Below are 13,202 nucleotides of genomic sequence, written 5' to 3' on the forward strand. Positions count from 1 at the left end.
GCAGAATAAGGCCATTTGGCCCATTGAGCCTGCTCCGCCATTCAGTCGTGGCTGATGTTTTTCTCATCCCCATAAAGAGAGAGGAAGCTTTTGTAACCTGGTTTATGTCACTGTGTTGTCTGCGAGTGAAGAAGTTTCTTTACTGCATGTTATTAATTGTAGGGCTGGAGATTGTAGAAGATGGTGTAACTATAACGAGGGATTATCGTGGAAGGAATACTGGGGATGCTTTTGTCCAGTTTATGTCTCAGGAAGCCGCAGAGCAGGCCCTGACTAAAGACCGGCAGATGATGGGGTCCAGGTGAGTGGATGAGTGAAGTTACACTTTGGGTGGAATCACCTTCTGTTCTCAGGTGGTTATGAAGTGTTTCAGAAACAACAAGTAAATCTTTTTTTGAAGTGTTGAAGTGCAGCTAGTTTGTGAACATCAAGGACCTACAGACAAGAATAAACTGAGAGCAAGAATTAATTTTAGATTTGACACCCTGATGTGGGGTGTGAGGAGGTGGGGTCAGTTGTCTCACTGCAGATGAAAGGCAAAATCCTAAGGAAGATTCGTGCCTGAACCCTGAGTCTACTGATAGCGAGCTAAGCAATATGGATGGGAGCAAACTGGACATCTTTACCCCACCAGGACTAGATGATCTGAAATAAAAGCAGAAAATGCTGATGGGCACTCTGGATCACAAATGATCTGTGAAAGAGAAGGAAACAGGTGAAACATTTCATGTCGCTGAGCTATTGTCAAAACTGGAAGCTATTGGAGGGTGAGGGAATAGAAACAAACTGAAACCCCCATTGTCTTCAAGGTGGAAGAGAAATATCAAAACAAAAATGGAATCCAGCCACTGCTGATAGAATATACTGTAGGATCTGAAGCGGCATTGGAAAATTGCATCAAAAAATAGCCATTACCTTTTTCCAATATTTACATTTGTCATCTCACTAATACCCTGACTAAAGTTAGAAACTCATGGTTTGGGGAATTATGGGCAAATAACTATCCTGTAATTTCTTGTCTCAATTCCTGGCAAGAGATCAGTGGGGAATGGCATAACATTACTGGTGAGGGTGGCACAGTGGGTTAGCACTGCTACCTCACAGCGCCAGGGACCTGGTTTCAATTCCAGCCTTGTGTTACAGTCTGTGTGGAGTTTGCACGTTCTCCCCGTGTCTGTGTGGGTTTCCTTCGGGTGCACAGGTTTCCTCCCACAGTCTGAAGATGTGCGGGTTAGGTTGATTGGCCGTGCTGAATTGCCCCTTACTGTCGGGGGGGGACTAGCTAGGGTAAATACATGGGTTGTGGGGATAGGATCTGGGTGGGATTGTGGTTGGTGCAGATTTGATGGACTGAATGGTCTCCTTCTGCACTGTAGGGATTCTCTGATAGTGTACAAATATCCTTTTTAGCAATTTGCAAGAAACAGTTTCAACTTTACTGTGGTGTCAAAACTGTGAAATTTTTCACTGTTCCCTCAGCGTGATTTGATCAAATGAAGAAGTAAGAAAGAATTTGTAACTAAATTGTGCCATTCTTCAAATTGCTTCATGACCAATGAGTTATCTACCTCTGAAACGTAGTCACTTGTTGTGTAAACAAGCAGGGAAGCCACTTTCACAATTATATCTAATTCTGCGTAATCCTTAAATTGAATTCTGCAGCCCCTCAACTCTGTGTAAAGAGGTCTTTTTCTTGTCCTTTGTTCTGAATGTCACATCTAATGTGTCTGCCTAAATGTCCTTGATCCCCATAACTGCTGAAACCCATCTCCCATGTCTCATCTTTTTGTATTTCTAAATATTTCTGCCATATCACTTGGTAGTCTTGGTTCTAACAGCAAATGGCCCAGTTTTTTAACAAAGCAGCATTTGAGTGAACTAGTGCTGTAGTCCCTCTAAAGATTCCATCCATCCTATAGTGCAAGATGTATGAGGCAAGTGTTTTTACACACTGGGTGCCTGAAACACTCTGCTGGGGGAGGTCGTGGAAGCAAATGCGATATTGACTTTTAAGGGGTGTCTGGATAGATACATTAAAAGGATGGGAATGGAGGGATCTGGTCCCCGGAAGGGTCGGGGGCTTTAGTTCAGTTAGCTGCAGGGCCTGTTCCTGTATTGTAATTTTCTTTGTTCTCTGTTCTTATTCTCACTGAGGTCTTAATTAGGTTCACAGGCTCATCAATACCTCTTGTACTCTGTATGTCTAGAAATAAGAATTAAAACTTTCTTAAAATTTTGTTAGTCTTATTAGCCAGTGTACTGCCTTCCAAGTCTTGTAAGTTTCCAAATTCCGCTATTCTCCCAGAGCACCAACCCTGCTCCTGTTCGGCAGAAGTCTCGGGGTAGGTAGACAGAAGATTAATTTGCCAATAAGGGTGACAACAAACAAAAGAACAATATGGACCCTTTTGTATCTCTTCCCTCTCACCTTAAACCTCTAGTTTTAACTCCCCTACCTTTGGGAAAAGATAGTGACTAGCTGATCTTTCCCCCTTGTTATTTTATAGACCTCTATAAGATCACCCCTCTACCTTCTATGCTTCAAAGAAAAAAGTCTGTCTATCCAGCCTCTCCTTATAACTCAAACCATCAAGTCCTGGTAGCATCCTAGTAAATCTTTTTTGCACTCTTTCTAGTTTAATAATATCCTTTCTATAATAGGGTGACCAGAACGTCACACAGTATTCCAAGTGTGGCCTTACCAATGTCTTGTTCAACTTCAACAAGACATCCCAACTCCTGTATTCAATGTTCTGATCAATATGGCAATGGTGGCAGAGAACCACGTGCCAGAGAAAGCATCATTTTAGTGTTCTGTAAGCACCACTGGTTTGGAATGATCTCCTACACTGTGTTTCTCTGTTTTCGGTTAGGTACATTGAAATATTCCGAAGCACCAGGAATGATCTCCGTTTGTACATCAGCCCCTCAAAGAGGCTGCCTCGTATTCCTATGGCACGGGATATTGTAACGGAGGATGAGAGCTGTACTGAAGCTAACAGTAATAACGGTGTTATTGAAGAGACTGTCCAGAATGGTAAGAAATGTTAATAAGCTGAATGAGAAAATGAACAATATGCTGTAGCGATTGTGCATCAGTCAGTCGGTTCTGAGAATCTCATGAACTTGCAAGAGCATTACTGTCATTTGAGCTGTGGGTTTGGATTATATGCTTGACAATGGGCAGCACGGCGACGCAGTTTTAGCACTGCTGTCTCTCAGCGCCGGGGACCCGGGTTTGATTCCTGGCTTGGGTGACTGTCTGTGGAGTCTGCACGTTCTCGTAGTATCTGCATGGATTTCCTCCAGGTGCTCCAGTTTTCCCCCACACTCCATAGATGTGCAGATGGATTGGCCATGTTCAATTGCCCCTTAGTGTCCAAAGATGTGTAGGTTAGGGGGATTAGCCATGGGAATTATGTAGGATTATGGAGATAGGGTGGGGAAGAGGGCCTGGGTAACACTCGATGTGGAGATGCTGGCATTGGACTGGAGTAAGCTCAGTAAGTAGCCTCACAACACCAGGTTAAGAACATAAAATAAAAGAACATAAAAGAACATAACATAAAATAGGGGCAGGAGTAGGCCATCTAGCCCTTCGAGCCTGCTCCGCCATTCAATAAGATCATGGCTGATCTGTCGTGGCTCAGTTCCACATTCCCGCCCTCTCCCCATAACCCTTAATCCCCTCGCTTATCAAAAACCCATCAACCCGCGTCTTAAAAATATTTAGCGAGACAGCCTCCACCACCTCAACGGGCAGAGAATTCCAGAGATTCACCACCCTTTGAGTGAAGAAGTTCCTCCTCAACTCCATTCTAAACCGCCCCCCCTTTATCTTGAGGCTGTGCCCCCTAGTCCTACTGTCCTTTCTGAGCGGGAAGAGTCTCAACAGGTTTATTTGGCAGCACAAGCTTTCGGAGCGCTGCTCCTTCATCACGAGTGAGGACTTGTGTTCACAAACAGGGCATATACGGACACAAACTCAATTTACAAGATAATGGTTGGAGTATGAGCCTTTATGGGTAATCAAGTCTTAAAGGTACAGACAGTGTGAATGGAGAGAGGGTTAAGCACAGGTTAAAGAGATGTGTGTTGTCTCAAGACAGGACAGTTGGTGAGATTTTGCAAGTCCCGGCAAGTCATGGGGGTTACAGATAGTGAGACATGAACCCAAGATCTCCGTTGAGGCTGTCGTTGTGTGCAGAACTGATAGCAAACTAACTGTCCTGTCTGGAGACAATACATATCTCTTTAACCTGTGCTTAACCCTCTCTCCATTCACATTGTCTGTACCTTTAACACTTGATTACCTGTAAAGACTTATATTCCAACCATTATCTTGTAAATTGAGTTTGTGTCCGTATATGCCCTGTTTGTGAACGCAAGTCCTCATTCACCTGATGAAGGAGCAGCGCTCCAAAAGCTTGTGCTGCCAAATAAACCTGTTGGACTTTAGCCTTGTGTTGTGAGGCTACTTACTAACATAGTCTTGTCAGAGAGTTGGCGCAGACTTGAAGGGCTGAATGGCCTCCCACACTATAGGGATTCTATGATAACCACCTCTGGAAATCTTCATATTTTAAGCAACAACAAAAGTTTTCAATCTATTTTGGATCCTTTTGTTCAGAGGAGATGTGGAAAGGCAGTGGAGTTGATACTAACTTGTGCTGCTCTGTTTGAACAAGAAAATACCAGGAAACCCCGGGCCCATAATGTGTCGTAACTGAGTCTTGTATTTGTTGGGTGAGAGGATTACGGGGTTTGAGACCGAGGTGGGATGTATAATTATAACATGGATCAGCCATGGTCTAGCTGACTGGTGGAACAGACTTGATGAGCTGGACATGTATTAGATTGTACTGCTGCATGATGACTTCCCCTGTCTTGGTGCATCACCTTTGTAACTTAAGTAAGAACATAAGAATACGAGCTGCAGTAGATTAGATGCCCCTCCAAGCCACTCATCATCCTGACTTGGAAATGTATCGCTGTTCTTTCTGTCGCTGGGTCAAAATCCTGGAATTCCCTCCTTAACGGCATTGTGGGTGAACCCACAGAACGTGGACTGCAGCGGTTCAAGAAGATAGCTCATCACTGCCTTCTCAAGGGCAACTAGGGGTGGGCAATAAATGATGGCCCAGCTAGCGACACCCATGTCCCATGAATGAATAAAACATGATGCCTTTCAAACCTGCTCCAGCATTCGACAAGATCACAGCTGATTTCTGCCACTACTCCAGTTTCCAGTGTGGAACTTGGTGCTGAATGTACTCAATGACTGAACATCCATGGCTCTCTGGGACAGCAAATTCCAAAGATTCACAATCCTTAAAGAAATTCCTCCTCCTACCAATCCAGCAGATGACTCCTTATCCTGATCCCTGGTTTTCGATCCTGGAGCCTGGAGAAACATCCTCCCCAGCATCTTCTCTGCTAAGCTCCTAAATAATTTTATATACTTCAGTGAGATCAACCTTTGCCCTTCTAAAGTCTAGGGAATATAGTCCGAGTCTACTCAATTTCTCCTCATAGGACAATCCCTTCATCCTAGAAATCAGTCCTTTTGCCACGCTCCCTCAGGGTAAGGAAACCAGGAGTTATCATACCAAGGCCCCAAGTCCATAAGACTTCCTTACTCCAATCCCTGTGGAGTGAAGGCTATCATTGCGTTTGCTTACATGTTGCCCCAATTCCTACCTTTGGTATTTTGCAGATGATTTGATAGGTAGTTTTATGGCCAGTACAGTGGTTAGCAAGGGACCTGGGTTCAATTCCGGTCTTTTGACTATCTCTGTGGGCCTGAGTGGGATGCTCTTTTGGAGAGTTGGTGCAGACATGATGGGCTGAATGGTCTCCTGCACTGTTAGGGTTCTATGGAGAGTGTGACCAACTACATTTGTAAGATGTTTGACATTTTAATATTCATGCTCAGTTGGTAATTATTATTTAACCAAATCGTGATTTTTTTTTTCTTTTTAATAGTGCAGCTGTCTACAAATGATTTGGTATCCAATCACTGTGTTCAAAGATCCGAAGTGCATAATGTTCATATGCGGGGCCTCCCATTTCGTGTTAATGGACAGGACATTGTGAAAGTAAGTGTCTGGTTCATTAAAAATAAATTCTACATTTGCCACGTTCTGTCACACACTTCCAATCTGCTGTCTATTCAAATGTTGATCTGCATCATGGCAATATTTATCTCAGTTCAACTTAATGAACTGAGTGCTACAGTGCCCCATCATTCACGCCGTCTCTGCCTATCCAAGAACGCTGCCTCTTTTGTGTGAATTGTGCTCAGAGGTTTGCTATCAGCTATTTGCTGTCAGTTACCAAAATGCAGCTGGAACCATATGAACTGTGTGGGCTATTTTGGGCAGTTTGGCATGTTCATACCTCATGGTTACCTTTGTTGTCCTAACCCCACCTACTCACCCCCACCCAGTGGCCTCCTGCCACTGCTGTGAGCCTTTCCTGCCAGCTGTGGATCTGACACCTCCTGATCCCAAAGAATAGTGCAGTAACAGGCCCTTCAGCCCACCAAGTCTGCTCCAACACACACTTTAATATTTTCTTACCTCTACTTGGTTCATATCCCTCTATTCCCTGCCTATTCATGTATCTGTCCAGATGCCTCTTGAATGTTGCTATAGAATCTGTTTCCACCACCTCCTCCAGAAGTACATTCCAGGCATTCACCACCCTCTGTCTGAAAAACTTGCCCCATACATCACTTTAAACTTTCCCCCTCTCACTTTCAACCTATGCCCCCAAGTAATTGTCCGTTCAGCCCTGGGAAAAAGACTTCGACTATCCACTCTATTCAAGCCTATGATAATCTTGTAAACCTCTATCGGATCCCCCTCATCCTCCGATGCTCCAGTGAAAACAATCCGAGTTTGTTCAACCTTTCTTCATGGTCCATATCCTCCAAACCAGGCAACGTCCTGGTAAATCTCTTCTGCAACCTTCCCAATGCATTAACGTCCTTCTGGTAGTATGGCAGCCAGAATTGTACACAATACTCCAAGTGCAGCCTAACCAAAGTCTTATACAGTTGCAACATGATTTTCCAACTCCTATACTCAACACCCCGACCGATGAAGGCCAACATGTCATACACTTTTGAGACCACCTGAGTTGCCACTTTCAGGGAACTGTGGATCTGTACACCTAGATCCCTCTGTATGCTAATGTTTCTAAGAGCTCTACCATTTACTGTATACTTTCCTTCTGTGGTAGACCTTCCAAATCACATCACCTCACACTTGTCCATCTGCCATCTTTTGGCCTGGTCTCCAGCCAATTTATATCCTGCTGTATCCTCTGACAATCCTCCTCACTATCTGCTACTCCCCAAATTTTTGTATCATCTGCAAATATACTAATCAGCCAACTTACATTTTCATCCATATTACAAACAACAGAGGCCCCAGCACTGATCCTTGTGGAACACTCTTGTTACAGACCTCCAGTTGGCAAAGTACCCTTCCACTGCTACTCTCTGCTTTCTATGCTCAAGCCAGTTTTGCATCCACTTGCCAGCTCATGGATTCCATATGACTTCACCTTCTGTATCAGCCTGCCATGGGGAACCTTATCAAAGGCTTTACTAAAATCCATGTATACAACATCCACTGCCCTGCCCTGGTCAATCTTTCTTGTCACTTCCTCAAAGAGCTCAATCAAGTTTTTGAGACTTTACCCCTCCTTCACAAAACCATGCTGCTATCGATAATAAGCTATTCTCTTCCAGATGAGTGTACATCTTGACCCTAAGAATCTTCTCTGATAATTTTCCTACCACTGATGTAAGGCTCACAGGCCTTCTTAAACAGAGGAACAATGTTAGCTGCTCTCCAATCCTCTGGTACCTTGCCCTGGCTGAAGACGATACAAAGATTTTGGCCTAGGCCTCAGCAGTTTCTTCCCTCATGCCTCTCAGTTTTCTGGGATAGACCCTATCTGGCCCTAGGGATTTGTTCACCTTAATGTTTTTCAAAACCTCCAATACCTCCTCCCTTTTTATCTCAGCATGTCCTAGAATGTCAACTATGGCAGTGTTGGGGAGGCAGGGGGAGGTGAAAGTGACTGGGAGGCAGGGGGAGGTGACTGTAGGATGGGGCAGGATGAGACCATAGAGGTGATTTGAAAACTAGGATGAGAATTTTAAAGTTAAGACTTAATTTGACTGCAGGCCAGTGTGAGTCAGCAAGCACAGGGAGTGATGGGAGAACAGGGTTTGGTGCAAGTTCAGACTTGGGCAAGTTTGGACGACCTCAAGTTTAGGAAGGATAGAATGTGGCAGACAAACCAGGTGTTGTGGTTAGAGATAACAACGGCAGGGGTGAGTTTCAGTAACGGTTAGTGCAGTGAAGTAAATGACAGAGATTGAAAACACTGAGGCTGATGAGGCTTATTCCTGCAGGAGTAAGGAATGCAGCCAGTGAGTGGTGGCATGTTCATTTCATGCGGGGGTGTGTGTGTGTGTGTGTGTGTGTGGGGAGGGGGGGGGCGCGGGGCGGTGTGTGTGTGTGTTTATGTTTCTTTTAATATGCTATAAACTGAGAGGCATTTTTTTGTGTGGGAGCGTTAGTTTAAAAAGCCTCTGGAGGTTGTTATGATGTAGAGTTGCCGGCGTTGGACTGTAACTGTGAAACTATTTCTCCTCTAGTTCTTCCAGCCTTTGAGGCCAGTGCGGATTATTGTGGAGTATGGCCCTGATGGAAAAGCTACTGGAGAGGCTGACGTCCATTTTGCTACGCATGACGATGCTGTTGCTGCCATGACTAAAGATAAATCTCATATGCGTAAGCACATTCCTCATTCTCACACATCAATAATGCAGTGCCACAGGGGAAAACCATCTTGCTGAATGTGTACTCATTCATAGCAGACCACACGATACTGATGTTCAGTAAAGTGTAGAATTGTACAGCACAGGAGGAGGCCATTTGGCCCATCATTTCCTGTGCCGTCTGTTTGAAAGACCTATCCAATTAGATCTTTCTCCCAAAGCCCTGCAGAGTTTCCCAGTACGAGTATTTATCCAATTCCCTTTGGAAAGTTGCTGTTGAATCAGCTTCCACTGCCCTTTCCAGTAGCACATTGCACATCACAGCTCATTGCATAAAAACATTCTCATCTCCAACCTGTTTCTTCTGCCAGTTACCTTAAATCTGTATCCTCTGGTTAGAGTCAGAGGTTTACAGCATGGAAACAGGCCCTTCAGCCCAACTTGTCCATGCTGCCCAGTTTTTACTATTAGGTGATTCCCAATTGCCCACGTTTGACCCATATCTGTCTACACCAATCTTACCCACAGAACTGTCTAAATGCGTTCTAAAAGATAAAATTGTACCTGCCTCTACAACTGCCTCTGACAGCTCATCCCAGACACTCACCACCCTTTGCGTGGAAAAAAATTGCTACTTTGGACCCTTTTGTATCTCTCCCCTCTCACCTTGATCCTCTTCCTAGTGGAAGCAGTTTCTCCTAATCCACCTGTTAAACTCCATTGTAAAACGCCTCTATTATTGTAGATCGATTATTCTGAATTTTACTTCTGGTCTTGACTGAGAACTGACCTGGTTTCCCCTCACAAGTGAGCAGTGAATTGCGTTGGAACTTGTATCTCGAGAGTCAGCCCTAGGGCGTGACCAATCTTTGAAATGCCCAACTGTGTGTGTGACGAAAGCACATGACTCCCAATACAGATTCCACTCTGCAATAGAATTTCTCCACCCTTTTCCACTCTGATACTTATTGTAAAATTGATTTTCTTTTTACATTTTTTTTTGTTTTAAGAACTAAGCTTAAATTCTTGTAATAAAAGTCAAGTTCTTTTAGTTTTGTAGTCTATAAATGTTTCTGTGTGCACATGCCAGCTCAGTTATTTGTCTAAAACTCAAGCCACAATCTGGAAATGTGCCTTTGGTCCTTTGGAACTGGCTATTAAAACGATTGTGAACATGTAAAGGGGAGTAGGCCATTCAGCACCATTTGGTGTGATCATAGATAACTGTGTCCACCCAGCTTGGCCCTACACCCCTCTCGCAAAAACCTATCTTAGAATCCTTATAGTGCAGAAGGCCATGCAGCCCATTGAGTCTGCACCGACCACAACCCCACTCGTGCCCTATACCTGTAACTTCACATATTTACCCCGCTAATCCCTGACACCAGGGTCAATTAAAGTTAAAGTTTATTTATTAGTGTCACAAGTAAGCTTACATTAACACTGCAGTGAAGTTACTGTGAAAATCCCCTCGTCGCCACACTCCGGCGCCTATTTGATACACTGAGGGAGAATTTAGCACAGCCAATCAACCTAGGTGTCCTCCTACAGTCTTTGGACTGTAGGAGGACACCTACACACACGGGGAGAACGTGCAAACTCTACATACACAGTGACCTAAACCGGGAATCAAACCTGGGTCCCTGGCGCTGTGAGGCAGCAGTGCTAACCACTGTGCCGCTTGGCCAATGAACCTAACCCACACATCTTTGGACTGTGGGAGGAACCCAGAGCACCCGGCGGAAACCCACGCAGACACGGGGAGAACATGCAAACTCCACACAGAGTTTAGAATCTCTGCCGTGCAGAAGGTGGTCGTTCAGTCCATTGAGTCTGCACCGAATCTCCGACAGAGCATCCCATCCAGACCCTCTTCCTGCAACCCCATTAATCCCCCTAACCTGCACATGTTGGGACTGTGCGAGGAAACTGGAGCACCCGGAGGGCACAGATCTCGGATTCAAAATGATTTAATCAAGCTGCTACCTTTTGTGGGAGAGCATTCCACTCCTGTCACCTTTTGGTTCTGAGAATAACACCTGATGTGTTGACCAGGGAAATCAAATAAAAAGATAAGGCTTCAGTTATCTTTTGGTAGCTGTCAAACTGCTAACATGCAAAGTAATTCCAGGGATATTATCACCAGGTTAATTGGCTGCATGAGCTGGCTCAGATTGTGCCTCCTGCCCCCTAAAAAGGAATTTGAAAAGAAGAGTAATCCCTTAATTATTTTCTGTGATTATTATTTGATAAACTTTGTGTGGAAACTGAAGTCTCTTTTCACCGACCTGGTGGTTTTATTGAGTGGAAATGTGATGTGTTTTCAGGAAGACAGAACTTCACTCCTGGAACCCATCAATTGCAGTTAAATTTGTATGGGTTTGGGTATGTTAGACAAGACACAAAACTTCCAGTCACAGTGCTCAATACCACACCTGCTAACTTCTGATTTTGTTTGCTGCAGAACATCGTTACATAGAACTTTACCTGAATTCATCATGTGCTGGGATCAGCACCGGACACACTGACCAGGGAGATCAACTAAAGGGTAAAGTTTCAGTTATTTAGTTAACCGTTAAACTGCATTTCATACAGAAATTCCACAGACCCAGTGCTGAGTAAATATTGCTAAGGTTCAGATTAATGTATTGATGCAGTGCTGGATTTGATCTTTATTTGTACGAACATGTTTTGATGTCAGTTACTTGTTTTTGTAAATGAGGAGGTTGGTGTGCGGTAATTTTGCTGTAGAGTGCAGCAATCAGGAATGTGCCTTGCAGAAGACAAATGGCCTGTGTCCAAGCAGCTATCCCTTTAAGACGCACTGTCACATGGCAATCTGAAAGGGATCACACATTCTGGGGGAATGGGCAGTGCGTGGTGAAGGGAAATTAGAGGGAACGTTGTTTGACGTCAATAGCAGGTAAATTATTGGAAGGAGTACTAAGAGATAGGATCTACGAATACTTGGATGGACAGGGGCTTATTAGGGAGAGTCAACATGACTTTGTGCGTGGTAGGTCATGTTTAACCAATCTATTAGAGTTTTTCGACAAGGTTACCAGGAAAGTGGATGAAGGGAAGGCAGTGGATGTTGTCTACATGGACTTCAGTAAGCCTTTGACAAGGTCCCGCATGGGAGGTTAGTTACGAAGTTTCAGTCACTAGGTATACATGGAGGGGTAGTAAATTGGATTAGACATTGGCTCAGTGGAAGAAGCCAACGAGTGGTAGTGGAGGATTGCTTCTCTGACCGGAGGCCGGTGACTAGTGGTGTGCCACAGGGATCAGTGTTGGGTCCATTGTTGTTTGACATCTGTATCAATGATCTGGATGATAATGTGGTAAATTGGATCAGCAAATTTGCTGATGATACAAAGATTGGAGAAGGAGTGGACAATGAGGAAGGTTTTCAAAGCTTGCGAAGGGATTTGGACCAGCTAGAAAAATGGGCTGAAAAATGGCAGATGGAGTTTATTGCAGACAAGTGTCAGGTATTGCACTTTGGAAGGACAAACCAAGGTAGAATATACAAGGTAAATGGTAGGACACTGCAGAGTGCTGTAGAACAGAGGAATCTGGGAATACAGATACATAATTCCCTAAAAGTGACATCACAGGTAGCTAGGGTCGTAAAGACTGCTTTTGGAACATTGGCCTTTATAAATCAAAGTATTGAGTATAAGAGTTGGAATGTTATGGTGAGGTTGTATAAGACGTTGGTGAGGCCGCATTTAGGGTACTGTGTGCAGTTTTGGTCACCAAATTACAGGAAGGATATTAATAAGGTTGAAAGAGTGCCGAGAAGGTTTACAAGGATGTTGCCGGGACTTGAGAAACTGAGTTACAGAGAGAGATTGAATAGGTTAGGACTTTATTCCCTGGAGCGTAGAAGAATGAGGGAAGATTTGATGGAGGTGTATAAAATTATGATGGGTATAGATAGAGTGAAAGCAAGCAGGCTTTTTCCACTGAGGCTAGGGGAGAAAAAAAACTAGAGGACATGGGTTAAGGGTGAAGGGGGAAAAGTTTAAAGGGAATATTGCTGTTGGTGGGGGGAGTTGGGGGTGGTGGTTCTTCACACACACAGTAGTGGGAGTGTGGAATGAGCTGCCAGATGAAGTGGTGAAAGCGGGCTTACTTTTAACATTTAAGAAAAACTTGGAGGGGTGTAGAGGGATATGGTCCAGGTGCAGGTCTAGGCAAAAAATGGTTCGGCACAGCCAAGAAGGGCCAAAAGGCCTGTTTCTGTGCTGTAATGTTCTATGGTTCTACTGGGGTGCGGCATAACACTGGCACGGATCTGGGTGGAATGGGTGGTTTCTGTCCCTGCTATAAATATAATGTAACCTGTGTCACAGGTTGAAAATAGACCAACTTCTGTTCAAAGTCTGGGACAGCG

The 13,202-nt window shown here is 44.3% G+C and overlaps 1 protein-coding gene across 1 annotated transcript in view; it reads left to right on the top strand.

The window, feature by feature from the left end:
* LOC145347932 (G-rich sequence factor 1-like) overlaps positions 1-13,202 on the top strand; it is a 28,960-nt gene that overhangs the window by 14,253 nt on the left and 1,505 nt on the right. Inside the window, exons 5-9 of the mRNA XM_080195923.1 lie at positions 163-301; positions 2,874-3,037; positions 5,986-6,098; positions 8,678-8,813; positions 11,265-11,348. Of these exons, the coding sequence (XP_080052049.1) occupies positions 163-301; positions 2,874-3,037; positions 5,986-6,098; positions 8,678-8,813; positions 11,265-11,348 (636 nt within the window). The remainder of the gene's footprint in view (positions 1-162; positions 302-2,873; positions 3,038-5,985; positions 6,099-8,677; positions 8,814-11,264; positions 11,349-13,202) is intronic.

The sequence above is a fragment of the Carcharhinus amblyrhynchos genome, chromosome 1 (assembly GCF_965287045.1).
Source record: "Carcharhinus amblyrhynchos chromosome 1, sCarAmb.v2.hapA, whole genome shotgun sequence".
Classification (NCBI taxonomy): domain Eukaryota; kingdom Metazoa; phylum Chordata; class Chondrichthyes; order Carcharhiniformes; family Carcharhinidae; genus Carcharhinus; species Carcharhinus amblyrhynchos.